The sequence below is a fragment of the Lissotriton vulgaris genome, chromosome 4_1 (genome assembly GCF_964263255.1).
Source record: "Lissotriton vulgaris chromosome 4_1, aLisVul1.2, whole genome shotgun sequence".
In the NCBI taxonomy this organism is placed as follows: Eukaryota; Metazoa; Chordata; class Amphibia; order Caudata; family Salamandridae; genus Lissotriton; species Lissotriton vulgaris.
The window spans coordinates 205,035,621-205,050,907 of NC_141691.1; the positions used below are offsets into that span (position 1 = coordinate 205,035,621).

General features: G+C 44.5%; 1 protein-coding gene across 2 annotated transcripts in view; it reads left to right on the forward strand.

The window, feature by feature from the left end:
- The first annotated feature begins 4,709 nt into the window (after window positions 1-4,709).
- THOC2 (THO complex subunit 2) overlaps window positions 4,710-15,287 on the forward strand; it is a 1,289,207-nt gene continuing 1,278,629 nt past the window's right edge. For both annotated transcript variants that reach the window (XM_086918507.1, XM_086918508.1), the window contains exons 1-3: window positions 4,710-4,763; window positions 13,091-13,182; window positions 14,480-14,531. In XM_086918507.1, coding sequence (XP_086774633.1) covers window positions 4,751-4,763; window positions 13,091-13,182; window positions 14,480-14,531 — 157 coding nt within the window. In that variant the 5' untranslated portion in view covers window positions 4,710-4,750. The remainder of the gene's footprint in view (window positions 4,764-13,090; window positions 13,183-14,479; window positions 14,532-15,287) is intronic.

Genomic DNA, 15,287 nt, shown 5'->3' on the forward strand with positions numbered 1-15,287 from the left:
GGCCTTCTTTAGCAGGGGTTTTACTACTGCTTTCTTCCATTCCAAGGGGAAGACACCGTCTCTTATAGCTAGATTCATTATTTCTAGCAACGGTGGCAGGAAGGTCTCCCTGCACTACTTGATGATTTTCAAAGGGCAAGTATCCAGGGGGGAACCAGATTTGATCTTATTAAGTAGGAATTCAAGATCCTGCGGATCTAGGGGTGGAAAGGAGTCCAGGGTGCCCAATGGGGAGGCATCGATGGTGGACGCATTCGTCTCAACCCGGAAAGTAGGCACACTAATACAAGCTCTTTGTTTCTCAAGAGCTAGATGGATATCCAGTATTTTAGTGTGGAAAAATGAGGCAATTCTGTCGCATAGATCCTGCGAAGGTGTGACGGGGTCAGGGGTTTGTAAGTCGACTAGAGAGTCGACAATTTTAAAAAGCTCCTTCGGCGAGGAGAGCGAGGTTGTCAGGGTTACAAAATAATCTTGTTTAGCCTGCACGATCTCAGACTTATATTTCCTGACAAGGAGTTTGTGGGCTTCTTTATTCTTAAGGTCCCAGCTAGAATGTCAGAGCCTCTCCTTTCTCCTCACTTCCTGCCTGAGGAGCCTAAGGGAGTCAGAAAACCATGGGGCCGATGGTCTCTTCCTTGCTCGGCGGCGGGCCTGTAAAGGAGCTAGCTCATTCATGGCCTCGGTGACGACCTGTTCAAAATGGCCAACTGCGGTCTGTACACTGTCCATACCCGTAATAGAAAGGCTGGCAGCCCAAGGCGCGAAAGAATGGCTGCTGATGTCCTTAAAGTTTCTAGCCGTTACCATTGCGTGATTCCCTTTTTTGCTTCGATCCCCCCTGTGATATTCCAAATGGAATGGAACTGCGAGGTGATCAGACCAAGATAGATGCACCGGATCCTTGGTGGTTAAACGATGATCGTTAGAGAAGATACCATCTAACGTATGACCTGCCCGATGGGTGGCTCCACTGACTCGCTGCGTGAGCCCACAGGACGCCAGAGCCTCAGTGAGTCCTGAGGTATCAGATGCATCATGCCGTTCTAAATGGTAATTAAAATAGCCCAAGATGGAAAAGTTTTCTCGACCAAAGTATGGTTCCAAGGCCTGAAGGAATTTGGAGGTGAAATCAGTCCGTGGGCCTGGTGGTCGATATAATAGGATTCCATTAAGAAAAGGACATTGTGCTTCCTTTATGGTAAAGTAAAGGGCTTGGAAACAATCCGGGAAATCAGGGATAGGTACAGTGTGACATTGCAGGTGGTCTTTGTGAAGGATCGCTATACCACCTCCCACTCGTCCCTGTCTGTCAAGTCTAGCCAGGCAGTACCCTTCAGGGACCGCTTCAATTAAATCGGGGCCAGATGAATCTTTGGCCCAAGTTTCAGTAATAAACACTAGAGCAGGATTTCTATCTAAGACCATTTCCCTAAACATTATCTTGTTTTTGACAAGGGAGCGGGCATTGACCAGAATGCCTTCTACTCCCATTGTTCTGGACCTGATGGCGTCGGAATTACCAGAGGAAAGATGGTGAGGGGAATCGGATGGCCTAGGATTGTAATGACAACCACATCGCAAAGGAAAGAGCAGTTCATCTGGTTCAGAGGAGTGCGTACACCCTAATCTTCGGGGTTTCAGGCGCAGCATTTCCTGACTGGAATAACTAAGGGGAGGAGAAGTAGCATCGGCAGAGTCCAGCCGTCCAGCGCGTCCTCAGCGCGGACGGGCGCAGACGGGCTGGACTCTGGCGTGACTCCGGCGGGCATCCGGCGCCCACGATGCGCGTACACGCTGCGGGTCGTGTCCATCTTATTATAGAGGGCTCTAGCGAGTCCACGTGATTGGCTTCAGCGAATAGCTGAGGAGTGTTACTTCGACCTACCCAAAATGGCGCCCCAGGTAAACAAAGCGCGGGGACCGGTCCGCCCGAATGGCAGTGAATGCGGCGTAATACCGCTGTGCAAGGATGCGGTCCGTGAGTAAGAGCACAGGTAGGGGGACTATGAAATATTTAAACAGTTTCTAAGCTATTTTAAAATCAAGGGAAAAGAGGTTAAATTAAATACCAAAAACGACAAAACGGAACAATTTAAAATTAGCCTGTAGCAGCACGCTTCTAACGAGAAGCCCTATGTGCACAGCGAGATTCAAAAAGAGAATGAGGCTCTCTCCTACCCGCTTTAAGTATGACTCCAAGGTGCAGCCTCTAGCCAGTCCACGTGATTGGCTTCAGCGAATAGCTGAGGAGTGTTACTTCGACCTACCCAAACTGGCGCCCCAGGTAAACAAAGCGAGGGGACCGGCCCGCCCGAATGGCAGTGAATGCGGCGTAATACCACTGTGCAAGGATGCGGTCCGGGAGTAAGAGCACAGGTAGGGGGACTATGAAATATTTAAACAGTTTCTAAGCTATTTTAAAATCAAGGGAAAAGAGGTTAAATTAAATGCCAAAAACGACAAAACAGAACAATTTAAAATTAGCCAGTAGCAGCACGCTTCTAACGAGAAGCCCTATGTGCACAGCGAGATTCAAACAGTGGTGCAAGCTCTCTAGAGCGATTGGGGAGAACTTGCAATATCAGCCCTTCTGCCTGCTGGAGTTTCCTTGGGTACTCTTGCTCATAAACACTTTGTCTCGAGTGGAGCTCAGGCCTTCTACACACTTTTCCCTGATACTGCTCCTGCCCAGAGTTCTCAAGAAGATCAGAACTGACTTGTCCCAAATCATTCTTTGTCTCCGGATTGGTCACTGAGATTATGGGGTCTCTAACTCCTCAGTATGAGCATCGGTCCTCCGGGCAGGCTCCCCCTTCAGGAGGGTCGACTGTGGTAGCAACTGGGCCGGGTCCTGCACCTGAACCTACGTATGCTTCACCTTCATGCATGGAGATTGAAAGGAAGCAGTTTACAGTTTTTTACCTCCCTATAGAAGTCGGATATCATTGCGGCAGTCAGGCGTCTCACCCAAGCCAGTATTCTCCTGCTGCGGAGACTAATTTGTGGCTTGATGTGCTTCCAAAAATGTTGGTCATCTTTCTGTACATTTGTCTGAGGTTTTGTTGTTTGTTTTTGTGTTAGCCTGGCAAGGCTTTGCTTTGGACAGTTAACCCCTTGCATGCTGCCGCGATTCTGCGCCTGTGCGGCAAAATTGCGAGTGGCCATCATCAGCACACGAGCGCCGTAGTGCATGACGGATGGGGGCGGTCATCAGCATGCAAGGGGTTAAAGGGCATCTGTCGGTTTTATTCATTGCCAGATCAGCCCTCTCTGTGTAAGTCCCGTATTGTGACTCGTTTTTTAAAAGGACTACAACATGCTTTTTTTCCAAAACCCTTAATCATGTCCCAATGGGATCTGAAGCTAGCCTTGACATTCTTTATTTGTTCGCCCTTGGAGCCCTTGCACCATTGACCTTGCCTCCTTTAGAGCATTAAAATAGCTGTTCTAGTGGCCATTACATTTAATAGGAGGGTTAGTTTCCCCACACAAACAGATTTTGAGAACACGTAGCTCTTTCTTGCTGAAATTTGTGACAACTATTCACATATGCAAGACACTCACACTGCCTACCTTCTTTGCTCAGTGTCGCCCTTCCAAAGAGGAGAGACTCCACCTCCTGGGACCAAAAAGAGGTTATCTTTCTACATTGATAGTACCAAAGAGTTCCAGTTCAACGATCAACTCTTCTTTAGGTTTATCTGGGCGAAGGAAGGCTGTGCTTAAACAGACCATCTCAATATGGATTGTACTCTGCTTTAGAATTTGCCACACACTGGCCAAGAAGCAACCCCCTGAGGATTTGGATTGTACTCTGCTTTAGAATTTGCCACACACTGGCCAAGAAGCAACCCCCTGAGGATTTGCATGCTCATTACATCAGAGATTCCATCAGCCAAGGCTTCCACCAAAGCGTTAGCTTGCAGAGCCCTGTTCTGGACATCAATTGGGCAGCAACGTGGGTGACTGTCCAGGAAGTAGTGCTAGGTAACCGGGCAGCCAGGTCCATTGTGACGAGCTCTTTGCTTGTTCGGTCCTCCTGTACTTTCTAGTCTAAATCGGTCCCCAGTTCTGCCTCTCGGGAGATGGTGCTTGAGTATCTATTATAATTTGAGGAATCTGCAGCTAAAAGTCTCTATCAGATGAAAAAGTTCCTTGCTGTCTGGAACTCCTTTTCTGTTGGAGACTATTTATCCTCAGATTTCTTTACAACTCTCCCATCTAACATGCTCTGTGAAAGGATTTCTCTATGTAGAGCCACCCTCGTAGGTCCTTCGTTTCTGCACACTGGTCCATCAGTAATCTGTTACGGCTCTGTGCTTCTGGTGAGGAAATATTACGAAAAGAAGCAGAAGTCAGCCCTCTGTTGTGACGCCTCTATAGACACCGCTCACATAATTTCTGGGGCGGATGACCCCACCGTCGTGGAGCCGAATAAACCACCTATCAGCACACAGAGGTCCTGCTCAAAAATATCCAGATCCTGTCTGACGCCTGGTGAATATTGTAAGGTAAGGTATCTGCGCTTAGATGGCCTCTACCAGAGAGCATGTTACTGGAGACAAATAACTTATTCTTCTTGTTTATTCTATTTAGTGCATTTTTTCACAGTATGATTTAAATCTTTAACACCTGATTGCATATTTGTGTGCGTTTTAAGCATTTTGTAATTTTTACATCTGTATCTTCACCTTTTAACAGTGTTGAGTTATGTCGAAGTCTGAGTGAAAATAAAGCCCCTGAAAATATGACGTTTACTGGTATGTATTAGAATTTCTTTTCTTTTTTCATCAGAATAAACATTGCAAATTCCCATACTTAGCAAGGTATTAGAAATGCTGCTCCCTTTCTGCTCTACCACTATAATTTAGAGATTTGTATTGCGGTCTAATGTACCTTATATATCTGTTTTGTATTTTTCATTTGTTAAAGAATGCTCCTGGAGTAAGAATTTTTATATCTTCACATGCACAAGTAATGCCAACTACTGTTTTCAATCAATCCGGGGTTTGTAAAGCGCTGTTACTCACTCATGAGGGTCTCAAGGCTCTGGGGAGGTGGAGGATAGGGCTCCTGATCATCTCAGTTTGGAGGTACAGTTGAAGAGCCCAGTCTTGAGGTCCTTCCTGAATTGGGTCAATGATGTGGATAGACTGAGGTGGAGGGGCAGGGTGTTCCAGGTCTTGGCAGCGAGGTAGGAGAAGGATCTTCCTCCGGTTCTGATCTTGTGGATCCTTGGGACGGAGGCCAGGGCGAGTTGGGTGGAGCAGAGTTTTCTGGCAGGTGTTTGGAGAGTAAGGTGGTGGTTCAGGTATTCTTGTCCTGCGTCGTGGAGGGCCTTGTAGGCAAGTGTTAGGAACTTTAAGGTGATTCTCTTGTTGATAGGGATCCAGTGGAGTTGTCAGAGGTGTTGTGTCATGTGGCTGTGGCAGGGGTTGTCGAGAACCAGTCTGACTGCTGGTTTTGTAGTTTCCTGAGCTGTTTCTGGGTGATACCGGCGTAGAGTGCGTTGCTGTAGTTCAGTCTACTGGTGAGTGCATGGGTGACCTTCTTTCTGGATTCTGTGTGGAGACATCTGAATGTCTTTCAAAGCAAGCGGAGTGTTTTTATCCAATTTAAATACCTGCACAGGGCTTATTACACGAGAGAGACTGTGTAGGGCTGGTTTGATTGCCTCCCCTGACTGCCTGAGATGTGGCAGAGAGGTGGGCACTTTAATGCACACGGTATGGTCCTGCGGGGCATTGGAAAGATACTGGACGCGTGTTTGGGATTGCTTGGATGAGGTGCTGGGCTGGAAGCTCCCCCGTACACCGCAGCTGGGCCTTTTGCATGTCATGGAGCAGGTGGGTGGTAATATCTACAAACAACACTTACTACTCCTGGGACTTAAGGTTGCTAAAAGGGACGTGGCCCGTGCCTGGAAAAACCCTAGAGCTCCCCCGTTAGAGGTCTGAAAACAGGGATTGGATTACTATGTGTGGCTGGAACGTCCGGTGTTTGAGGCCCGTGGCTGCCCCAGAAAGCACTACAAAATCTGGAAGAGGTGGGCGGATTACAGGGGGCTGTGGCTAGAGCCGCCAATGCAACAAGATGTAACAGGTGAACAATTGCCTTGAGCACCAGGGCGTGGGTAAGAGCGTATTGTGTTTTTTTCATACGGACTAATTTGCCTGACCTGGATGGACATCGTGAACGGGGCTAGGGGGGGGGACCCGGGTGGGGGGTAGTTCTTATGGGGTTGGGGGGAATAAGGTCTGTTTGATAATAATAATTGATATTGACTACTATATTGATTGCTTTTCTTTGTGTTTTGATATTATGCTCACAGCTCCTCCGGTGTTCGGAGTACTGTGGATATCTTGCAATCTTATTCAACACAACAATAACATTTTGTTCTGAAAGCAAGCGGAGTGTGTGAATGGAGGATTTGGATACTGCGTTGATTTGTTGGTTCATTGAGATTGAGGAGTCCAGTATTATGCCGAGGTTACATGCATGGGCTGTGGGGGTTGCAGGGACCTCTAGTATGGCGATGAACCCAGAGTCTTCCCAGGCTGAGTGTGTTGTAGGTCCCAGGATGAGCACTTCGGTTTTGTCCGAGTTGAGCTTGATGCAGCTGTCTTGCATCCTGGTAGCAACTGCCTTCATTCCGTTGTGAAAGTTGATTCTGGCGGCTGTGGCTTCGTAGGTGAGGGAGATGATCAGCTGGGTGCCATTGGCTTAGGACACTATGTTTAGTCCGTAACTTCTGACGATGGCTGGGCTGGGAGGGGAGCCATGTAGATGTTGAAGAGGGTGGGACTCCGGGAGGAGCCCTAGAGAACTCTGCAGCTGATCTCTGTAGGTTCTGAGAGAAACTGTAGTAGTCTGACTCATTGTGTTCAGCCAGTCAGGAAGGAGTGGAACCAGTCCATTTCCTTGTTTCGAATGCCGGCGTTGTGGAGTCTACTGATTAGGGTGTCGAAGGTGGCTGAGTGGTCCAGTAGGATGAGTGCTGTGGTTTCGCCAATGTCGAGGCAGCGGATGCCGTTAGTGGTGGCGAGGAGTGCAGGCTCGGTTCTGTGGTTGCTTCGGAAACCGGATTGGGACGTGTCCAGAAGGTGGTTCTCTTTGATGAACTGAGAGGTGGGCGTTGATGGCCTTCTTGATGACCTTTGCTGGGAAGAGAATGGAGATGGGTCTGAAGTTCTTGAGGTCTGTCGGGTCAGCGGATGGTTTCTTTAGCAGGGGGTTGGTCTCTACATGTTTCCGGTCGGGGAAGGTGGCGGTTTCAATGGAGCAGTTAATGGTGCGGCGAAGCGGAGGCGATGAAGGCGGCTGCTCTGTGGAAGATGTGGTACAGGTAAGGATCCGATGAGGCTCCTAAGTGGATTCTCTTCATGGTCTTGAGTGTGTCATCTGTAGTGAGTGGTATCCAGTTGAGCACGATCTGTTGGGGTGCGGCCTGGTTATGTGCGGTGGTGGTGGGCATAGTGGCTGGGTCTTGAGTGTCAGAGCTGTCGTAGATATGCCTGCTCTTCTGGTGGAAGAAGGTGCCGAGTTTGTTGCAGAGGTCTTGGGAGGGTGGAATGTCTGTGGTCTCGCTGGTGGACCTGGCGAACGTCTCGGCAATGGCAAAGAGTTATTTGCTGTTGTGTGCATTGGAGTTTATCCTGTCTTGGAAGATAGTTTTCTTTGTGGTTTTGAGACGGAGGTGGTGTGCATGTGCGTTGACGGCATATTTGAAGGTTGCCTGGGTTTCCAGGGTTTTGGCGGTTGGCGCGGACTGGCGCAGAATGGCTTGCCTTTGGCACACCTTTAATTAGAGCTTCGGGTGGGCCAAACAGCTGGGAGGCAGCAAAGAACGGGAGCAGGGAAGGGTCACTGGAGGGTTGTGGGGATCGCAGGGGCAACAAACAGGAAAAACTGAAAAAAGAAAAGCAAAAAGCACAAAAGGCAGAGAAAAGCAGAAAGACAGAAGGGCAGTCAAGCAGCAGAGCAGTGACACTCTACCACAAGGGATTAGGCGCAGACAGGAGCCTGCGGGTGGAGAAGGGCCTCAAACACCTGACCAGCAGCAGCAATCGGAACAGCAGCAGCTACCAGATGGAGCTGTGCCGTGGAAGGAGCAAGTCCTCCAAAAAGTGTTATCCCCCCTCACCATTAAATGGGGTACCATTGATTACATCTGGTTTGTTATTCACACAAACATTTTTTTTGTAAAGAATAATGTAGAAAATACACATTTTCTGTGTGGTCTGCTGGGTTTTCTTTTTGCTGCACCCCATGTTTTTTTCTTGCTGTAGAACTCTGTGTGCTTCACCCCTGCAAGCCAGTTTTAACACGTTTGTCCTTTCCTTTCAACATTATAACGTTGGGATGCCCTTAACTGCCATATTTAAACTTGATTAGAAGTCCCTAGTGTACATCATACAAAGTATACCCAGTGCCTGTAACTTAAATGTCACTACACCACTGCAGCCCCCATTGTACCATCCACTACATGATAGTGTAAATGTGACTGCAGGCCTACTCTCTGAATCCTGGATATGCAGTTTTAAACTGCAAATTCTACCTGTCCAAATAACACTGAGATGCAGTATCATATACTAATGCTATTCCTCGATAGTGGGACTAGCTACAAAAATTATTTTTAATTGTTATTAAACCCCTATTAAATGGTGAGTTTTCTTTCTAGATATTCTGGAAAAATAACTTTCAGTGAGTTACCTTTTCCTTGCCTTAAGTCACTGGAAGCTATATCTACATTTTGCTGTCCCACTTCTGACAACCAGTGATTTAGTATTTGAATTTGTGTGAAATGTTTTTAGGAGCAAATAGGCTGACCTGAATGGGCACAGATGACCACTCTGAACCTGACAGAATATTTAGATGGGGCTGTGAGAATCCTCTTTGATATTAGAGCGTACCATTCAGATTGTTAGGTCTGCTGGAATTTTTCACATGGCACTTGAGGCACACTTCAAAGAGACCTTCCAAGTCACAGGCAAATGCAAGCTGATACTTCAGCAGGGCCCTTCTTTTGTCTCCTCAGCCAGGCAGGTTCCAATCACAGTGGACTTTTTTTAAAGTTACCGGGCAAATCCTGCTGGAGAGGCACACCCTGATTGACAGGTCTGCTGTTGTGTATATATAACACTTGGGGTGCACTTAAATGAGCGAGAACAGGATGCCAACACAATTCATGTGCTTCTGCTGTCTGGTTGCTGAAAACTTAGCTGTTATTCTACCAGACTCCTGTCTTACGTTTGAAGCATCTGCCTCAAACTGCGTTTTAGTGTTCGAAGTGGGACACTAGGATGGCCATTGTGCATCTCAAATTCAATTAACCACAGCGCCCAAGTTCAGTGTAGCTGAAGACTTTTGCTATCTTGAAAATGCATAAGGTGGTAGGGTTAGCCCTGGGAACCTTAACCCTAATGGGTAAGGTGTGCCATGGGGTCTTACCCACACACAAACATTTTTCAGACATAAATGTAGCGTCTCCACGCTCCCTCTTCAGGACTATCCTGGATATTTGGAATATCGGAGGAAGGCTGAATCCTCTTTCTAAGGCCTGAAAAGAGCCCTAAAGGACTGGACCTGCTTTCTCTTATATCTAGGGAAAAGAAGTGAACTCCAAGGGTCATAAGGCTGGCTTGCTGTTAAATATACAGGCATACAACAATCTACAAGAGGCCTTACTTGCAACTGCTCAGGTGATCGGTGGCAACTGGACCTGAACTGTACATGTCTTGACAGCCTATGAGTCTCCAAGGGCCTCTCCATAGTCCTGAAGACTTAGTGTACTGCTGTGAAGGATTGGGACTTAAAGGACTTGCAGAACATAAAATCTGACCAAGATGGACTTAGTTAAGGTATCCACCCTGTGCTCCCTCGCTCCCTGCGTCAAATTGCGCCTAGGCCTTGTTGTGCTGCGACCACTGACTATTATTGGCACTTTGTCTAGTCCCCCTTATTCGATTTTTGACATGTTAAGAATTATATTTTGCTCTATATTTCTTATTACTTTTGTTTTGCATTTCGACTTTAGTACTGCATTGCATAAGCATTTTACACATTGCCTCTAATTTAAACTTGTTTGCTGTGTGCCATAGCTACCAGGGATTGAGCGATTAATTTAGTGACTTTAAGGGTTCACTCACCCTGGCAAGGATTGAGGTTATTACTTGATTTGGGTACCTATCCCCTCAACTAATATACTAATATCACAATATTTCTTAGAAGTACAAATATTTGCTTGATGGTGTGTCAAAGGATGGGTTTCCCTGGGACCATTGTTGTGAGGCCGCCCTGCAGGGTCTGGGGCTCCTGTGCCCGGAGGCTTGTTGTTTGGATGGATATAATGTAATGTAAATTGATACTTGTATAGCGCACTACTCACCCGCAAGGGTCTCAAGGCGCTTGTACAAATACCGCTGTGGAACCCGTCCTGGCTTTCCCTGTGAGGCGTCCACTCCTGGTCGCCCCCAGGGTTAAGGCCAGGCATCCTTAGCGTTGTGGGGGCCGTTGTGGAGATTAAGCAAGCTATTGCCCAGAGTTGCAGAGTGGGACTCTATGATTAGAATAGGCACCGAGGCGAGAATTATCAGGTCCGTGGAATTTTGAGCCCAAGACCCGCCGAGGCGGGGAATTGAACCCTGGTCCCGGGCTAGACCTCTGCATCAGGGTCTGCCGCTCCAACCATTGAGCCACACTTCTCCATATAGATATAGATATATATATATCTATCCAGTGTGCAGTTATTTGTGAAGGACGAGGCCGATTCCAAAATCAAATTAATCCCTTCTGTCAGGTTCCCATTTAGAACACCACAACTCCTATAAATATCACCTATATATCACCTATGAACAGGATTTTGTAAAGATAACAAGTAGACTAATAATCATAATGTTGATTTTAAGTTTTTTAAAGGTAATATAGCATTTTACGAATGGAGTCCATGTCATGTGGCGTGCAGTAAACAGGCATAGTGGCACTTTGAGGATATTACAGAACATCACAGAATATAAATTATTACTGAACTAATAACTAAATAATAGCTACCGGGTACAGAAATTCAGGAAACTGTTACAGATGATATCATAATTACAGATAAAGTGCAGGGTACGTTTAGGGTAACAAGTACAATATTCATAATGGAATTTTACAATTGCAGAAAAGCGGCTTGGATTGAAAACATGAATTTCAAACATGTCCACATTCCAGCCTTATATAAATGATGGCAGTGACCATTTTTAAAAGGAAGGAGACATGTTTATTGTAACACAAATGAGGAACATTTTGAGAAGAAGTTATACACCTAATACGCTTGGAGTGGATAAATCAGGTCGTGCGTGTGTAATTATTCTGAGTGGAGTAATTTAAAGAAAATTCAGGGAGGAGTGCAGCAGTTAGAACGTTGATGCCTAATTGAAAAGGAGCACCAGGGTTAAGCCACTATGGCTATGTTGTATTCATAATAGGGTTTTCTAAGGCAGCTGTTATACATTCTGTATGTAGATTATCCTTTCCATAGTTATATGGCAGCCCAATTTCTGCCTCGGTGTGTGCCTGCATTAGGCTTTTTTATGGTTTTCATCTTTGGCTACGTTTTCGTCAGAGCTCAGAAAATTGTGATCTCTATCTCTGGTCCCATATGATCTTATTTGGTGATTGTGATGTCTTGTACTATAGCACATTTTCCACCAGGTGTATGCTGAACCCTTTCACAAAGGTTTCTATTACACATCCTGTAATACCTCACAGAAATGTTGTGGTTGGTAAGTGATGTACAACGTTTCTGATAGAAATGCACACAAATCAGCAAACGTAAATTTGTCTCAAATATAGCTCATAAAATTCCCGGAGTGGGAGAGCATTCAATACTTTAGGGCCGTTACTGAAAGTGATCTGTAGATTTTTTTCTGAAGGGAGGTCCGTCGACGTTCTCTTTAGTATTTGCAGTAGAGTCAGCAAGAGCCTTCTGAAAAGGCTGATGGTTGTGAAGTATGATGGTTTAAAGCCTAAAAGGTAAGGCAGGAAGTACTCACAGTGAAGTGTGCTTAAATTGAGTACCATTCAAGGAAGACCAGCACAGGGGCAATGTGATCATATTTTCAGAACTGAGTTGTCACCTTATGTGATCAAATGGTAGATTGCAATGATGTACACTGTACATAGGTTTTGTATCTACCCCTTCAGACCATTGCTTTCTTCAACCTGCTTATTTTAGCCTTTGGCTTTAGACTTGCCTCAACTCTTTACATTTTTAATCTGTCACCTACTGCTGGGTGGGTGTATACTTCCACCTCTAAGTGTTTCTTGAAGTGAACTGCATGAATGGTTATAACCCTTAATGTTTGCTGCTTCTGGATCCCTTCTGTGTGTCCCACCTCATAAGATCCAGGCTATGGTTAGGACTAGTTGTTTCTAGTTTTGACTGTGAGCATTCTGAGATTTATGAATGGATCCACTGTAACATCATATCACAAGGCTAATCCTGTTTTTCAAAATGTCAAGCAGAATTTTATTATCCACTTTGTCAAAGACTGCGGTTACATCTAGAAGGATGAGGAGGCAGGGGTGGCCTTTATTGCTGGTGCGGATGCCATCAGTGACAGTGAGTACTTCATATTCATTACTGTGGCCTGCTCTCAAGCCACATTGGGCCATTCCAAATAGGTCTTTCAGTTGGGTAGTGATTTTACAATAGTTAGCCGCCATAGAACTTGTTGTATAATTACTTTTCTTTGAAGCTCATATACAGCTATATAGTCCAATCTGGCTGCATGTTTCTGCAATACATAGGCAGTAGATATTACATGATGCCAAATTATTATTGATGAATTAAATGATGGATATATTTTTAATGTTCTTTCCAAAGCATGATCCTCCTCACTCAGAGGGTCGCTTTCATATTGAAATGTTCTCAATATGCTGCAGCACTGGAGCAAACAAAGTTTATCATCTTTTGTTCATAAAGTTGCCACACTTAATTGCCTGCTGACCTGTATGCGTTGTACTTTTCTTGTGTCCATGTTTAAATTCTGTAAGATTTTTGTGCGCCCTACCACTTAATAGGTTATTACTAATTGTTTTACAGCTATCCAGCAGGTACTGTATGAGCTTGCCTACTTCGTTATATGTGGAAACCTGAAGCCTGATCTAGCTGCTAATGTTCTTACAGATATTATAGTAAGTATATATTGTAAAAATCAATCCTTGTGTTTATTTGGTTATATATTGTAAAAATCAATCCTTGTGTTTATTTGGTTATTTCTGAAGGTGTTTGCGATGTTAAATAGATCCATCGGTGAAAATTTACACCTGTTATACAAAAGTCAACAAATGCATTTTACAAATTCAGTGAATACAGAGATCATATGTGACATTAAATGTAATCCAAAAAATATTAATAACTCCTTAAATTGATTTGACATCAGTTTACCCTTCCAGCACCACCATCCCTTAATATCGGGGAGCTGTATATCAACAAGCATTAGCATAGCCAATAGGTCTCGCCTTTGGGACCTTATAAGTGTTTACTTATCCAGCACAATATCCTTGATGCAACAACATCAAGTGTTGCATGGCTAAACACTTATAAGGTTCCAAAGGTGAGACCTATTGGCAATGCCAATGCTTGTTTATTGTTGATTACAAGGTACTGCCTTGCTTACATCTAGCATAAGTAATAAAATCTATGAAGCAAGAAAAGGGTGCAGTACCACAGGCTGATACTAGGTGTCCCTGTGGAGTTGTAAATGTACCTCTATTAGGCACATAAGGTACTAACTACCCCCTTACTTAGGCTACTGCTGGGATGTTAAAAAAAAGAAAAAAACATTATCATTTGTAACGCCAATAGCTCAAACTTTCTGTAATGCGAGACCTATTGCATTGCAAATGATTGTTTTGGAGGGCTGTGTTCTGAAGTATATGTTGGACAGTCGCACATTCAGAGCTAGTTTTTTAGTACTATGACATTTGCTTATCTTCTGTATATCAGTGGAAGGGCGATTCTCATGTTTAAATAAGGAAAGATGTAATCATAAGTTTGAAGTGCTGCAAATATTAGTAAACTATAGTTTTGGTTTCATGTGTTGACACACCGATCCTCAAAATATACATTACCTTTATTTTCCAAAAAGGAAACTTCGAGGCTGTAGATTTGTTTCTTTGTCAGTTGTAAATAGTGTTAGGGTTGCTTAAGAGCTAATTTCTCTCGTTAGTTTGTGCCGCTAGTTAGGCTTTGCATATATCTTTTTGATTTTGTCCTAATAAATTTGTTTTTATTTATGAAGGATCACGTTGTAGAAATTAATTTGCTCAACCTTCTTACACAAGCCAGGTAACTGGTCCAAAAGTGCCCAATAATGTGAATCAAATTTATTTTCAATAAATGTTATAGTAGTAAATCAGAGCAATATCTAGACATGTATTTGTTTATTTTCTCTAGCACTTAATTTATTTTCCTGTTTCTCATATTTAGGAACTTCGGGATGACATGCCCTCAATTTTAGCAGATGTGTTCTGTATATTAGGTAATATACCCTTTTTATTGTCCGACAAATGTTGCTTTTTAAATTATTTCAACCTTGGTAACAATGCTGATGTATCCTGTGTGGTGGTAACTCGCAACGTACGCAGTCTGCAACTTTACCTTGTCTATTTGATACTATTGGTCTTCATTGCAACCATGTGCACCTTCATAACAGGTTTTGTTGGTCAGGTACTTTTTGGGCCTACAACAGAGGGTCTTTGGACACTTGCCTCTGTGAAATCTTGTAGTTCTGGATAATTGTTAATTTACTTCAGTGAACCAGGCAGTTGTGCGAATGTACAGGAGGTGCTCCCATCTTTTTTCTGTTTTGTCATCAGCGCTATATTCTGTTTGTAAGTATACAGCCATAGTGTGCCTCATTTCTGATGAGTGTGGCTGCTTCCCTCTCATCACAATCTATGAAGGTCTTGGGCCGGGCCTTTTTAATATACCCCGTTGTAATTAAAGGTGCACCTAGTGCCGATAATTGGGCATCTCTTGCCTTAAATCAGCCAGACATATGACTTCTTAACCATTAAGGTGTAATGGAGCCTTTTAGTTCTGGGTGTAACATGCTTCAGGGCCTTAGGCAGCAAGGGAAAACATCAAACCACCCTCTTATTCATGTTCGTTCTAAAATACCAAATGTGTGAAAAACATCGGTTGGTCACCAGAACTGTACTTCATGTGTTCCCCAACGACCTGGTGTGAGAATCACAGGTCACTCTTCTTTAAATAAGAAAATGCTTAATATGTT